The 17,212-nt window shown below is 29.1% G+C and overlaps 1 protein-coding gene across 1 annotated transcript in view; it reads right to left on the bottom strand.

Moving 5' to 3' along the window:
* The window catches only part of LOC111623677 (cytoplasmic dynein 1 heavy chain 1-like), a 196,279-nt gene that overhangs the window by 109,049 nt on the left and 70,018 nt on the right, over nt 1-17,212 (bottom strand). Inside the window, exons 16-25 of the mRNA XM_023366346.1 lie at nt 15,084-15,319; nt 14,062-14,134; nt 13,848-13,958; nt 9,608-9,727; nt 9,253-9,492; nt 9,057-9,180; nt 6,143-6,288; nt 1,352-1,462; nt 1,059-1,268; nt 769-915 (exon numbers count right to left, since the gene is read on the bottom strand). Of these exons, the coding sequence (XP_023222114.1) occupies nt 769-915; nt 1,059-1,268; nt 1,352-1,462; nt 6,143-6,288; nt 9,057-9,180; nt 9,253-9,492; nt 9,608-9,727; nt 13,848-13,958; nt 14,062-14,134; nt 15,084-15,319 (1,518 nt within the window). The remainder of the gene's footprint in view (nt 1-768; nt 916-1,058; nt 1,269-1,351; nt 1,463-6,142; nt 6,289-9,056; nt 9,181-9,252; nt 9,493-9,607; nt 9,728-13,847; nt 13,959-14,061; nt 14,135-15,083; nt 15,320-17,212) is intronic.

The following is a 17,212-nucleotide window of genomic DNA, read 5'->3' as shown; positions in this document are numbered from 1 at the left end:
AATTCCAGTCGGCAAATTTAAATTTTCGCCAGTGCTGTGGCACTGCAATCTTTGGCGTTGTCTTGGGCTACTCAAATATTTTACGTTTTTGATACTAAATTAACTTCTGAAGTATAATTTTTTGTTTTTATATTTTTCAATATATTTATTTTGTTTGTACAAAATAAAAAAATAATTTTTAACGATACAAAAGTCTTCGTTAGGCTTAACATCGACAAATATTCAACACGAAGAACACGCAACGGAGAAAAATGTCAAGATGGGATAAATTAATATATTTTTTCATACATAATCGGTTATCTGAAACATTGATCTTCCAAACAACCCCAATCCCCAATTGATTTGGATAATCGATGCTCTACTGTATATACAAAATCAACTGAAATCTTAACTGATTATTACATACTAAATAATTTAATTTTTATAGTACAGAAAATGAATATAATTAAATTTAAAAAAATAAGAAAAAATTTGATTTATTTGGTAGTTTATTTTATTGTGTTAAATTCCAATTCAAAATGCTATTTTTGACTGAAATATAGCTAGAGGACATTAAGTAATCTTAATTTATATAGTTGTATAATGGTAATAATATTTATGCAAAGAAAGTTTATTATTTGAAAAATAAGAGTAAGAAATTTCTTAAGAATTTCAGTTTAATTAGGTAACCACCATAACTATCATTTAAATGTTAATTAAAACAATCAAGATATTATTACTAAAAATGCATTTTGTTTGCAATTACTATATAAAAGTAGTTTTAAATACCTTATAATATGGAGATAACTTCATAGCAGCAACTGAATTGATATGTTCCTTTACTCTATTAAATAAGTCATCCCAGCCTCGTATTAATCTACACTTATTTTGATAATTTACTAATTCTAATTCATAGTTCTGCCAAGCTTCACGGACCTAAAATTAATATTGATTAATTTAAACAATAAAGTAAAATTTATAAAAATTATTATAAGATAAGTATTCCGAGATAAAGACAGATCTCACATTGAACTATTATTGAGAATTTACATTTGAATATAAATTACAAGTTTTGATACCTGTTTCAAAAATTCTTCCAAAGCCATCTCTCCTTGTGCTACTAATATAACATCTTTTATAACTGATTCATTTCTCTGAAGATCAACATCCCAAACTTGACCTAGAGTCAAATCTGATAAAACCCAGTTTACTTTTAGTTGTTTCATTAATTGTTTCCAATGACGTTCTTTTAAGGCATCTGATTTTAATTCAACAATTAACATATTCACCTAAAATTAGTTAAAATAAATTTCAAAAAATTCAATGTATTTTGGAAAAATGAAATATATAAATTAAGCTAAAACTAATTTACTTTTGTATAGCCTTGAAGAAGCCTTTTCACAAATTCATATGATGCATATTGCCTTAATCTTGCTGGTAATTCTTTCAATTGGTTTAGTAGACCATCTAATTGTTGTCTAAGCTGAAAATTAAATAATATGTAATTTAAAATACATTAAATGAATAAACTAAACTATAAATAGATTACTATTAGTAGCATTAATATTAATAGTTTAAAAATATACTTATACTGAAAGTATTGATAACATAAGAAATCTCTCTCTAAAATATTAAAATTATTATAGATCTGAACAACTACTGAGGTATATATTAGCAACAAAACATGCTTTATTTAAATAAAAACAAAACTGTTTCATCTTCATTCATAATAAAGTATAAAAATTAATTTGAAGTTATTTATAAAATTTAACAGTATCTAAATAAACAATAGTTTAGTCATGCATATTTTCAATCTTAATAGCTAGTTTAACAGAAAATTAATATTTAGGCAAGAATATTATAGTGAAAATAAGATTTTGTAACTAGTTAAAATATGTTTGTTTAAAAATTATATGATGACCCAAAACATTGTTATTCCAAAAAAATAAATAGTACCCAACTGAAGAGGGATGAATGTGTTCACCCAAAATGCATATTGGAGTCAATAAAATTGAATTTATAAAACACCTAAAAGTCATTTGTGGTTATTATGGTAAGTCTGATTTTGAATCATATTAATAGATAATTAAAAATTTAACAGTTATCCAAACAAGAAACATTTTATACTATTGTTATTCCATTTAATTATTTGTAAATACAATAAAACTTTTATGATACAAAAATAATAATATCCTGCAGTAAATATTTACTATATACTGCATACTATTTAAAATTTTTAACATAATTCTTAACAGAATTAGATCATATAACTATATTCTATAACTGTTATGAAATTTACAATACCTTTTCTTAACAGAACATTTTGTATCTAAATGATTATTATATGATTAAAAACATTTTTATCTTTTTATGAACAATTTTAGATAACAAAAAACTTCAATTAAATTTACCATTTATTTTTCATTTTTCATTATGCCATTTGAAAAATAGCATACATTATGTACAATTAAACAAAAATACAAATATATAATAAAAATTTTTGATAATCTGAAACTGTGTTGTGACTCTTCTCTATTATTACCTTTATCTATTCAATTAAACAATTATAAGTATTTGTAACAAAATATTAATATGACTAAGAATATATAAATATTCATTTAGTTTTGAGAATTATGACTTAACTATTTAAATTCAAGGAACAGCTTTCCATCAGCTAAAAAAGTTGTTATATGTATTAATGAAGTATTTCTAATAATTTGTATATTTTTAAACAAGAATTTTAATTAGTGACTTGCATTTAATTGTAAAAGAAAAAATTAATTATTATGCAAAGTGTAAACAGACATAGCACCAGGCCAACAAGCAGAAGTGAGATACTTCTGCTATATAATAACTAAGTGCAAATTGGATTGGAATATAGGTAAATGGTAGTGGTTATTTGTTAGTTTGGACACTGTGATCTCAACTCCCCTTTGCATGGGGAAAAATCATATCTCCAGGTGCTAGCAAAGATAATGACAGTTTAAATTACAAAGTCAATGACACAAAATCTGTAAAAAAATGGTTTTGTTCAGTCAAAATACTCAAAAGAGATGTGACTGGACACTATTAAAAATAATAAATATGAAACTGTATGAGGCTTCTCTGCATGCATTCAAAAGCATGAAGAGAAGCCTCATCTAGTTTTACTATTCATCTTTATACTAATGTACAGGTATTCCATGGTATCGCTCTAACACAGTTTAAAAATGAAGGATATCCCCCTACAATACATTTCTGGTTTCACTCTAACATGGTTTTAAAAACCTCCATACAAAATTTCATGATTTTTAAATGTAAACTTTGTTATTCAATATTTTTATTTTTTATTCAAATAACCCCGCATGTTGTATTTGCCCATGAATTTTAGAATATTGAAATTTTCAAATCATTTTGTGCTTTTTGTCAGGTTTACTTTAACAAAAACTGATAGGACAAGGAAAATAAAAAACCATTGCACTAACTTTCCTATCAACCAAGTGTTGTTGTTGTTGCTTTCAAACTTTAGCCCTTCAGACCGTCACTTCTTTTTATAGATTAATCTTTGTATTTAGTAAAGTTTATTTAAATATTTTTAGATAAGTGTTATTAAACTTTTTTTAAAATTATAGGTAAGTGTGAGATAGCCGGGGACGTATATCTTCGTCTACGCTGTTTACGGGCAACTAGTCGGCGAGACCAGTCTCTGTCGTCCAAAGAACGGCCTTTCCCGAACGTAGGGAAACGAGTGGCGGAGGGTCTTATAGTTGAATTGGAATTTTAAGCAGAAGTTGGTGATGACGAATTCACCTTCTCCTTTTTTGTCAGGGTCCCGACACCAGTTTGTCAATTATTCGGTCTGCGGACAAACACACGTGTGATTGGTTTATAGATCTGATTCAGAGACTCTAAAGGAGACATTCTTTAACAAAATAAACAAGAATAAATTTAATTAAACGTTAACAAATAATAGCAATACAAATATATGATAAGGAGACAACTACTACAGATTACAGACTATAAGTCGTGCGAGATAAGGACTTATACTTTAACCGATGCACGATCGAGAGAGAGAGCTCACAAAATTGCTATTAAACATACAACCTGTTTTAGTTGTCGTTCGTCTTCTTCTTGTAGGCAAGAGCTTGTTTAGAGTTAAAGTTCATTTACTTCTTTCCATGGGAGATCGATATGTGCACAAAATCAAAGTATCTCGGTGTAAGGAACCAAGTCTGAGCTTTATTTTTATTTTACTTTTATTTTGCTTTCATTATATTTTGTTTGGGGCTTATGTTTATTTAAGACGAAGGTTTCCTCACCATTCACCTTAGTAATTTAAAAATAGAAGAAAAACCAACTCACCGACGAAAGAAAAGCGCCGTAGAAAGCACACTTGCGCTTCCCAAGCGGAAAAAAGTAAGTCCGCACCGAGAAAAAGGGGGGGGAGACCCCACAACCCAGTTAGGAATCGCTAAACCTTAAAATGATAAAGCATCCCGATAATTGTTAAAAAGAATAATGTAAAAGGTTAGCGAAGTATTGTCGGAAAATAATCTGCCAGATAAACGAGAAAAATTTAATGTTACAGATAAGTATGTAAATGAGGAGAGTGAGCTCATTCAGAATTGTGACGTCACCTCACACTATAAAGTCTCTAACTCAAGTGAAAACGAACGAGGTGAATTCCTGATAGCAACGAGCTTATAGCAGTGAACGAGAGAGAGGTGTCCGATAGGATTTTGAAGTTATTCGATTTGTGGATCGACGGTTATAGAAAGTCTTGAGAGTTTGAGGAAATAGGTTCCTAGTATATTGAGGTGACGATTAGGATCTTTAATTTATAAGAATTATTGTTTATAAGTTAATTCTTTGATTTTGTCGAATTCCAAAGGGGAATAGAATTAAGTTAGAAATAGATTGATTTGAGTTGTCGGATTGATTCTTGTTGAATTTCATTGAATAAATTATTGTTTGATTTTTACTAAATACTGTATATAGAAGTTTAATTAAATATTTGATTTTGTTATTGACAAACTTTGTCATTATTTAATTCGGTGCACGCTTAAAGTCCAGGCCTGGCACACTAACGCGAATCCGCGTAAAGTACCCGTTAGGGAACGGCTATTTCCGGCACACAGTAGTGTCGATAATCGTTGGAAAGTCGGAAAAATAATATAGTACTTTACATCTTCTAAGTGCTAACTCTGGGATTATTCTGTGTGGCTCGTCTAAGGGCGTTGGCCATCAGGAGAAAAATGTGTGGAGTCCTGATTCTTCCAGGTCTGTCAATGAACTCCCAGAATTCTGATAAATTTCCCCTATATCTCGTGATTTACGACCAATCATCTGCCAGAAACTCTTCCATGTGAACGGATGAAAGGGGAATCAAAGAGAGGTAGACAGTTCCCATCTGAGCAAGATTTTTAGCGGATAAGGGAAAAACAGAGGATGTACTAACTTCCCTCAAAGGAAGTAGCATCTGTTATCTATTTTTCCCACGTTGGAAAACGTTAATTTCTCACCCAAACGAAAGAATATTTTATAACAAAATATTAACATTATTACTAAAATTACTATTTTAGACCCGGGGGCCTTTCAGATCTCACATAAGCAATCAATCATAAAATCATGAATAAAATACGGTACTCGAACACAAATTCTGGAAAAAGTCTCTCAGTACTTGACTGAACAAATGCAACCCACTAGAACAAATTTTTGATTAATTAATAACAATATTTTTATATCATCATCCATGAAAATTTTGCTAATACTTCTGATCAAGATCAACAAAAAACTTTGACAATATTTTGTAAAAAGAAAATGTCCTCATTTAACTAAAATTAATATTAATGTGTAATACAGTACTTTTAATTGTGACTGTTAATTAATTATTGATTGGAAATAAATTATCCATTGCTTTAATAAACATATTTCTCTTAGTAATGAAAAAAATAGTTATACTTTTGCTAACTTCTGGAATGTAATTCCATGTTTTGCATTTGTCCTTTGTATCCTATAGCATGGATTCACACAATGCATTTTCAGAATGTTAGTTACATTCTGAAAATGCATCCTTGTTATACAAAGAATATCTGTACAAGATGTTAGTATCCTAATTATTACATATAAAATAGAACACTATTGGTGTAATTTTACTATAATTAAAAAAAAAACTAATTTTTACCTTTCTTGGTTGAACAGAAAGCCATGGTTGTTCCTTAAGTTGATCTATCTGCTCCCAAATTTTAGACAATTCACCCCATACACCTTTAAGATCATGCAGTTCTTCAAGAGCTACTTGTAATCGTTCATCACTTGCACTAAGAGAACCTATAGTAAAATTCAAACTAATCTTAAAAAATTCCATAAATAGTATGTTTGTTTTACTCTTTAAAAATTGAAAGTACACACATACATTAGTTTATTAATAAATGTGTATAATTAATAATCATCATATAAATTTGTAAATTTTATTAATAGCAATATACATGATTATATTTATTTACAAAATTATGTTAAAGTAAATATAGTTTAATTGGAAATTGTGTTTCTCTTTCCTCAGTATAACAAGTCCTAGTATACAAGATCCTCCAAAGTGGATAAAAATATAATATATATGTTTATATACAGTCGACCCCCCTATAACACTGTTGATTTTTCCATTTTATATGAATTCCATGTTGTACGAGTCACTTAGATTTTACAAATACGTATGCTGGGCTGAACATGGAATTCATATAAAATGGAAAAATCAACAGTGTTATAGGAGGGTCGACTGTATTAATCTTTAAGATAATATTACTCCATGTACAGTAGAGCGTCATTTATCTGAAGGTCGGTTATCTGAAAGAATTCCAGTCGACAAATTTAAATTTTCGCCAGTGCTGTGGCGCTGTAATCTTTGGCTGTGTCTTCTGCTACTCAAATTTTTTATGTTTTTGATACTAAATTAACTTCTGAAGTATAATTTTTTATTGTTTTTATATTTTTCAATATATTTATTTTGTTCGTACAAAATAAAAAAATAATTTTTAACGATACAATAGTCTTCGTTAGGCTTAACATCGATGAAAATTCAACGCAAAGCGACACGCAACGGAGAAAAATTTCAACACGGGATAAATTAATATATTTTTTTGTACATAATTGGTTATCCAAAAAATAAGTTATCCGAACAACCCCAGTCCCCAATTGATTTGGATAAACGACGCTCTACTGTAATTACTTTGCTAAGTATAAATGCAAATAATAGTACCCACAACAAATAAATTTATTACCTAAATTAATATTCCAGTCAGTTATTTTATTAGTGTTTTATATTACAAATAATTTTGTCAATTCAAAAAGTTTTAAAAACTGACCTACCAAGAATTGAAGAAAATGTGCACAGCATTAATCATGATGCTACACACAAGATCTACCAGAATTAAACATAATGAATGATGTTACATAAACAAGAATGGATATGATCAATTGTCAGATTAAACTTCAGACATGGACAAGAGAAAATAGCAAACACTTGTTCAGAAATGATAAATAACCCCAAAATGATAAATTAACATTTTTTGAATTATTTATTGATTTATAACAAATCATCAAAAAACTCAAAACAATAGTAGTATTTATTAAAATCAATGAAAACAACTATTTACAAGTTAATGAGTATGAACTAAAGTAAAAATATAACATAGTTCCAGTTAACACTAAATTAAGTTATTTTTAGTAATTTGCAATGAAAAACCATCAAGTTATAAATTAGATCTATAATTAGTCTAAATCAAAATCCAAGACTAGTATTTACAAATTGTTCCAACAATTAGAGAACTTATATCTACCTAAATATTTAAGTCTCCACAAAAACCCAACAAGAATAACTCAAATCAAACCACTTACAAAATTCTTAGAATCTAAACTACCTAACTGTAACATCAGGAACACCAAAATCCAATTGTTTTGACTTGCAAGTTTTATCTTGCTATACCTTCCGCTCTGTAGGTTCACCTCAAATCCTTCCTTAATTCATCATCTCTGTTATACTCCTTGATGGGTATGTTGTAACAATCACTTACTACTCTATCTATTTACATATATATATACATTAATATATTTTTCTTGACTCCTAGCACCTTTCCCAATCCAATCAGTCCCAACCTTTACATTTATTTGTCAATTAAATTTCTTTTTTTCCCAGCAACAACATGGTTAAATGGCTATTCTTTAGCTTATTATTAAGAATGCAGAACTGGAGATGACAAGAGCATTTCATGAATGCCAGTCACCTGAATGAGTAGCAGTTAGATTTTTGAATTTAGCAAATGAGAGAGTAAGGTAGTTTTTTTCTTTATCATAAAATAAGCATCCTGAACAAAAATAATAAATGGGAAATAAATAAATTCCACAAACATTAAATAATGCTCAGGCTCAACTCCTTACACCAAGAATGAAATGAATTGAAATGCATTATTGGCTGAACAACGACAACTTACATGCAAGTGTAGAATCCTATTTAGTCATCTTTGTAAACATAATGAAATCAACAAGAAGAAATTTTACACAGTAAATTACTATTACTATGAAAAGATTTATGACTTTCAGATTGTTTCAAAGTTTTAAGAACATATTTTTCTGTTAACTGTTTGCCATAATAACATTGGTTTGCTATTGACATCATTGACTGCTAGAGTATGAAAGCTGTTCAAAAAGAGTAAAAACAAATCCACATGTCACATATTTTCAAAAACATCTGCAGTTTTCATATCACCATCAAATTTAAACAGTTGTTTATGTTGGATCTTTCATGTCTTGACAACAGAACAGATAGAATAGCATATGGAATGATGATGTTGTATGCTCTTATAAAATTTAGACTTATCGTGATAAAGTGATAAAATATGGAAGAAACACTATCTTCTAGAAACAAATAGTTCAATACTACAAAACTGAACCTCCTAACGACTATTATGAATGCTCATTCACATATGGCTCTTCAAACTGTAGATTTTGTGTTAAGGATTTAACAATTAAGAACAGCATGTAAAAAATTTGACTATGTTATATGTTCTTTCAAAAATTCAAAATCAAATTACGTAACTTCTTACCAGGTTCTTGTAGTTCTAAAGCTTCTTTGGCTTTCAATACATTATCTCTATCTTCTTTCAATCTACTGAATTTAGATTCAAATATTGAAAGCTGACTGGTAGCTTCTGTAGGTCGTAAGGATCCCTAAAATAAAATTATTATTATTATTATAGTTTATACTTATTTATTATATCATCTGTATTGTGTAATAAATACCTCAATTGGTTTACTTTTTTCCCATTCTACTAAAAGATCATTAGTTCGTGCCTCAACAGCTTTATCTTCTGTTACAATTTTCATCTGAAGACTAGCAACCTGAGTTTGGATGGAAGCATCTTTGCGTTTTATTATTTCATTAAATGCAGACCATTCACCTTCAATATTATCAACATGAAGCCAATTATTTGGGAACTGAAATCTTTGTCTCTCTAAAATACGTTGTCCTTCTTTATATAACTAATACAAAATACAGTTAAATAAATTTATAATTTAAAATCAAGTTCTATATAGTTTAAGAGTATGTTCTTTACAGTCTAACTGAAAAGTAACTCCAAATTCTATTAATTCTTACATCAACTTGTTTTTCCCAAGACTTCATCTTACGTTTCAAACTCTGAACATATGTTATGAAGGATACTGCATCAGACGTACTAGCTGTGTCAATTGACTGTTGTTCTAATTCACTTCGAGACTAAATTGGTATAAAAATTGCATTTCAATTATCAAGAAAATTATGTTAAGTCATTGTGAATTATTAAGAATTAATAAAAAAGTTAATTTCATTAATGTAAGTAAGAATATTTTTAAAATTTTTACCTTATTAAATACTTAAATATAAATTACATATCAATTATCATCAACTTAAATAACTACTAAATGTTTGAACTGCTAATAATTTCTTATTCCACATTCCTGTAAGCTTTTATAATGGATTTTAAATAGAATAAATTCATTAATTTTGAAAAGAAATCTCTCCATTTACAAGCATTTACTATAATAAATATCATATTTTCACAAAATGACTGGCATGCCTCATAAATTACCAGAAATCTTGGGTTACCAGCATGATGGTTAAACTGTGACTAAAATATAAAATTAATCAGATCTAACAAAACTACTTCTTAATTAAACATTATAGAAAACATTCTTCTGAGTACAATAAAATAATACTGTAAATCAGGAAGAGCATTTTCATTTACAAGACAACAAAATAATTAATGACTTATTGACAGTAGTAGTAGTAGTAGTAGTAGCGGTGGTGGTAGTAGTAGTTAGTCAGTGTGGACTACACTAACCATCTAGCCCGACCTTAAAAATAACACCTTCCTCTCAAATTTCACACAAAGCCATGTTAATTGGTGTAAGCAGAGTTTCTTAAATTTAATGTGTCATTTTTGTGTTTTTTAATCAAATAAAAATTAAATACACACAAAAAAGCACTTTTGGAATTCCAAGAATATTTTACATTGTTAGAAAGAAGACAAAATAAAGAAATTAAACATATAATCATAGTTTTTGATGTAATGCTGACAGCTTCACAGTTTTAGAATAAAAATCATTTGTTTTTTTAATGCGCCCTCTAGAAAGGGATTTATAACCTCACTTAAACTGGCATGCCAACATTCCCTGGGATAAACAGGCATGACAGTTTTTACCATATGGAAGTATCTGATTTCCTGCTCTATCCAGGGGAGACCAGCATGTAATTCATTCTGCAAAAATATGGTATAATAGCAAATGTGCCTGATTTATGTTTCTCCTTGTTATCTAGAAATTTAATAAAACAGCTTAGATGACAATAGAAACATTTAAAGACTGATTTAAAAACTATTTCATACAGTAAATGGAAAGATAGCTAAAACTCGCTCTTCAAAATATTATTAGTGCTTGATAATAGCCATTCTTCTTGCATAGATAACTTCCATGATAAAATTAAGTTTGCATTATGAGGCAAAGTAACTTCCATTATACAACAAACAGGATAAGATAATACAATCTCTCATAAGACTTATTGCCTAAAGACCTTTTTTCAGATCATTACTTTCATGAAGAGAAGAACTTAAGAAATTTCTGGTAGAACTAAATTTGTAACCTTGTTCAAAACATTGCTAATGTATGAAATAATGTAAAGGTAACAAACTTAAATGGTATGTGGAAGAACCTGCGTCTACAATTTGTAAAAATTTGAGTTCTTGATGATTGAGTACACACACAGACTATAGATTGTAGAACTGGGAAATAAGCACATGATTGTTGTGAAAATGCAGCAGTCACATTTCGAGAAAATAACGATTGATGAATTAATTCAATTAGAGAAAAATCTACAATAGAAAAACTTTAGGCTTCACAACTTCCCAGAATATTAACAACAAAGAAAATAGCTGGAGCTTTAAAACTGATTCTGAGGAACAGCCAATCTTTCAAGAACATGGCTCAAACATGAAAAGAATTGTGCATATTTTCTATACACATGTTTAAAAAAGTAGAGAAACAAGTTGTTTTATCATTACACCATCTTCCATCTACTTCATCTGCATCTGGAGTCATTTTTAAAGAAAATGTAAATACTGAATTGGATAACAAAACAATTTATAGGTGAAAGTTTATTAATACTTAAGTATACTTTTGTATGTCATTCTTTTAATTTTTTTTTAATTGTTTCTGTTTTGTTCTTTAATTAATGATGTAACACATAATGAATAAAACTGTAACATATCCCTAAAATCTTGATTGTATATTAATTAAGATGCCCTTAAATAAATTAAAATTCAGCAATTCATATTTTAATTCATTTTTGAGATTTAATAAATAAAAAATTAATTCAAATTTTTAATACAGTGATGCCTCGTATAACGTACTTAATCCGTTCCAGGTGCACGTCCGTTAAGTGAACAGTCCGTTATATGAAACGCATTTTCCCATAGAAATACATGTTAAAACATATAATTCGTTCCGCAGAATAAAATAACCAAATAACCGTACTATACCATAACAAAAAAATGAAAATGGAGCAGTCACCAATTATGCCGGGTAGTCAGATGTTGTAAGGAAGAGGTGGAGGTACACTTTCTTCACACAATTATACAGATACAGACTTTTTACACATTGCAGCGGGTCTTTTTTATTGTTTTTTAATCGAATTCAGATTCAGGAGAGGCTACTGGAGCTTGCAGGGTCAACTCCTCTTGTTCCATCCTTTGTTTTTTCCCTGCTGGCTTCTTGAAAAACATGTCCAAGATGGTCTGTTTCTCTCTCTTCTTCAACACCTGTCGGAAATGATGGGCAAGGGTGTCATTGTAGTGATCATTGATACTGTTGGCCTCAGCTCTGTTTGGATAATGAGTGTTGGTAAACTCCTTAACCTCTAAGGAAGAAAGTTTTTGTCAACTTTCACCTCCTTCTGATGTTTTCTTGCATTGTTTCAATTGAAATCACTTTTCTGGTTTTTTAGAAGCCATGATTTGCACAACACTTGAATAAATGTAAATACTCTGCACTGAGGTGATGTACGTAATAAACAAGGGAGCAAGCCAAATCCCAACGGAAGCTCTGTACTTCAGATATACTGATAATATATTCTAATAATACTAATATATTATAAAAATAGCAGATTGTCATTGGCAACGGCAAAAGAGTGGAAATATCATTTGCACTTGTTCGCAGAAAGACCGTTGTTTGCCTCACGTAACTGCCGAATGGAAGGTCTGTTGTCCACAGCCAGTCCATTGCTCGAGTCACATAACGGCCAAACAGAAAGTTCGTTATTCGCAGCATCCGTTATTCGAGGCGTATGTTATACGAGGCACCACTGTATAAAAGTGTAGAATTTTTGACTATTTAATACAATAATATTTTTTAATTTAACATAACTTAAATATGCACCTGAAGACAAATTATTTCTTGTCAAGGACTGTTTCCTTGACAAGAAATAATTTGCATCTTAAATAAAAACCAAACAAAAAATTTGATCATGATAATCAAATAATCAGTTTCCATCACAGAATCAAATGCATATTTATCATCATAGTCTTGATTTCTGTGCCTATTAACTATACATGTTCAATGCCAGTTTATTTTTCTTCATGTAAATTTCATTACAATATGCCAATGATGCAATTTTGTCATTATAATGTTAAAATTTTTCTAGCAAATAGCACACACATTATTATTATTTACTACTACTTGGAAGTGACAAACATTTTTGACATTACATTTTATTTGATTTCTTAGTTTCCTATTGAAATATTTAATTATAGTAGTTTATCATTATTATTTATCAGTGCCAATGACTCAATTAAATGATATCACATACAATTCTATGAAGATTACTCATATTAAAAACATTTTAAAATTCTTTATCTATGTAAAACAGTGACATATTTCATGAAAAAATAAATTGGCATTTTGAAACAGACTAATTTACCAAATACACCCTAAACAGGAAGAAAATTATTGCAATTACAATCATCAAGAATTAATAAGTTTTCCATTGTAGTTTATTGAAAGAAAAATGTCACTACTAATACAAAAATTTTTAAAGATTTTTTGTTAAAACAGCTTTCTCGAATACATTTTTCTAAATAAGGAAACAATAATTTAACAATTGCATAGATTAAGAAGACTCAGACTTTCAAAATTATCTATTTTAAAAACAAGATTGTATTTAGCATGATTAATGAGCTTAGGATTGCAGCACTATAGCTACTAAGTACTTACGTACTTAGTAGCTATTGTGCTGCAGGTTGTAAGTACTAAATTACAAAGTAAAATAATTATTTTATGTGTAATAAGTTCATTTAATTTATTATTACCTTTGAGACATTAGAATGAAAATGTGCCATCTCACATCCTAACAGTGAACCAAATTTTCCTAAAACATCCTTGTGCCAGGAGTCATATTTTAATGATACTTTGGATTGAACCTATTTTGTTAATTAAAATATTTTTAATACAAACAATTAAAACTTTTTGGTGCTAATATTTATTTTGTAATATAAATTTATAAAAATATCTAGAAAGATATACTTTAGCATAGTCAATTATAATTGGTCCAATTTCTTTTCTAACTTCTGTAGTATCAAATGTTGCACGGGATTTCCTAAAAATAAAAGAATAATAGAAAAATAAATATTTATGCAAAAATTTTACTGATATTTTCTAGAAGGAAGTTAAAAGCTAAAAAAAAAATAAATAAATAAATAACACTTATAGATTGTTATTTTAAATTTTTGCAAAGTTATTTTCTTTAACAAATTAAACATTTAATATATGTTTTGAGTAATTTAAAAATAACTACCTTGTTAAATTTTTATAATATAAATTTCTAAATTTAATTATATAAAATTTCCGATATCAATAAACTAAAATGTTTATATCTAATAAAAAAGACAAACATGAATACAGTAGAGCATCGATTATCCGACTCAATTGGGGACTCAGGTTGGTCGGATAACTGAAAAAATCGGATAACCGAAAAGAATGAAAAAAATACATTATTAGTATAGCATATTAGTATATCCCATGTAAATAGTATATTAGTATATCGCTATTAATCAACTTTGCATTGAATTTTCATAGATGTTAAGCCTAACAAATTTTTTAAAATAATAATCGTTGCAATTATATCGTTAAAAATTATTTTTAAATTATTTTATTGCTCACAAAACAGACAACCACTCATAATTAGAAAATTAAGTCTCGTTTAAATATTGGCCTCCCTTCAATGGTTGAGCCATTGATGCCAGCTAAAACAAGCAAAAATTTAACAAAAATAATATTATAGTAGCCAAGACATAGCCAAATATTGTAGCATCACATCACTAGCGGGCATTTGAAATTTGCCGACTGGAACAGTCGGTTAACCAATGTGACGGTTAATCGGGGGTCAGATAATCGATGCTCTACTGTACTTCTAATATAGCATTACTTTTAATTTTTTAGGACTGATTAGAATTTTGAAAAGGTTATTAATAAGAACTATTTAGCAATAATAATAATAATAATAATAATAACATAAAACTTTAAAAAAATTATTATTATTAACTCACTTTATTTCAACTAGTGTATGCATCCAACATCCAATATCTTCTCCAAGTTTTGAATACAACATCTCAGGTTGTAAATCCCACAAGGTTTGATATCTTAACCATTCAGCAACATACTCTTGCATTTGTTTAATTTTGTTTTCAATACTGGAATAAGCAGCTTCTAAAATAATTGCACCGTTTGGCATCTTGGTTAGTAAGTTACGATAAGTTTGTGATGTTGGACGATCCAGACCAACCTAACATTTAAAACATTAAAGATTATAATCATATTTTAAAAATTAAAAATAAAAACATACCCAAAAATGTTTCTCTCGGTAGACTATCTTACAGCAAGTCAGGAATAAAAGAGTAAAATATTTGAATATTCTGTATCAATTTAATCATTTTTCAACATAATCACAACCGTTGTTTAAACATTTGTCATATCTCTTGATTAGTTTTTGAATACTGTTATTGTAGACCTCTGCCACCAAGTCTTTTAGCCACTATGTAATTTCATCTTTCAATTCATCAGTATTGGTGAAGTGCTTTCCACCCAGAAATGCCTTCAATTTCTCAAACAGGTGATAGTCACTGGAAACCAAGTTTAGACTATAGGCAAAATGGTGCAGAACATTCCATTTGAAGTGTCAAACTAGGTGTGTAGCCTTGGGCCATGTGAAAATGCACATTGTCATGAAGGGGGATTTCATCATTGCATGTTGTCTAAAAGATGCACAACACCCTTCAACAACTTGCAACAATGAATATCCTTTAGACAAACATTTTTGGTATTAAGAAATTGAATTACAGCAAGTACTTCATACGCTGCAAAAGTTTAATTTTTGTCACTATTTTAACAATGCACAATGACTGTACAATGCACACAATCAACATATATTTTGAGTGAAGTGTATATGTGACCAAGGATAGTTGACCTTGCCTGCTTGACATTTATTGCTCTCAATATCATCTATGAGCAAATGGGTATTACTTCTGGCCTATCCTTGTATATAATTTCTATTATATCTGTATCAATTAAACAAGTAGGGAATCAGTCATCTTTTATTGTATGAAAACTCTCAGATCCTCAATTGTTTAATTTATTAAAAAAGTAAAACTAAAACTAATAAGATATTTCATACCGACGTAATATCACCTTATATAACTTTTATTGCTTTAATACTATGTTTTCTCAATTCTAATAATGTGCACTTGATTTTTGAGACATCAAAACCCATAAAAAAATTAGTTTGCAAGTGTAGTGCATGCACTATATCACTGAACACATGCTGCAAGAAGTTGATGTATTTATTGCTGATGTATTTACTGATTTACAGTGCATCATGATGTTCTCATTTTTGAATTTATTTATTTATCCATTATCTTACATAATCTGCAGACCAATACAAAAATCACAGTCAAAATTACCATACAATCAACATTTTAACAGCAAGATTTCATGTCAGTATGCACAAGCATAAAATTCATCAGATATGTAGTATCACATTGAAATATCTATATACATGTTCTCAGCATAGTGGATAACTTTGCTTAAATGCAGTTTTTTAGGAGATTTGTCTGCTGGACATTGTTCATTCAGCTTGCTGTATTTCAAAAGATCATGAAGTCATTCCAAAATAATTATTAATAATTAAAAGGCATAACCTACAGGGTACTAACCTGTAAAGGTTATATATGTTGGTTACTGGTGAAGGATGATCAATAGAACAAAATGAAAATAAGATCAAACAACTACCGTGTTTCCCCGAAAATAAGACAGTGTCTTATATTAATTTTTGTTTTGAAAAATGCACTAGGTCTTATTTTCAGGGAATGTCTTATTTTTTCCAGGAAGAAGAATTCACATTTATTATTGAACAAAAAAATTTCCAAGTCGAACTTAGACGAGAGTGGCGTATATTCGGTGTGTCGACCTGTCGCCTTTTTATAGTGTCAACATCGGACTTGATGACCAATTAGTGCTTACTGAACCGTAGCACTATGCAAATGTCATGTGGCGTGATTCCCGGCCGACCAATTAGCCATCACCAGCCGTAACGTTGTGCAAATCTGTGATTCCGAAGCCATAGTCTTATGCAAATCATGCCGTGTGGCGTAATTGTCTGCTGACCAATCAGTGGCTGTAC

This window comes from Centruroides sculpturatus, unplaced genomic scaffold, assembly GCF_000671375.1.
Source record: "Centruroides sculpturatus isolate CEXI.00-Female unplaced genomic scaffold, Cexi_2.0 scaffold176, whole genome shotgun sequence".
In the NCBI taxonomy this organism is placed as follows: domain Eukaryota; kingdom Metazoa; phylum Arthropoda; class Arachnida; order Scorpiones; family Buthidae; genus Centruroides; species Centruroides sculpturatus.
The sequence above is the reverse complement of the archived record's forward strand: the minus strand, read 5'-3'. Positions and strand labels throughout refer to the sequence as shown.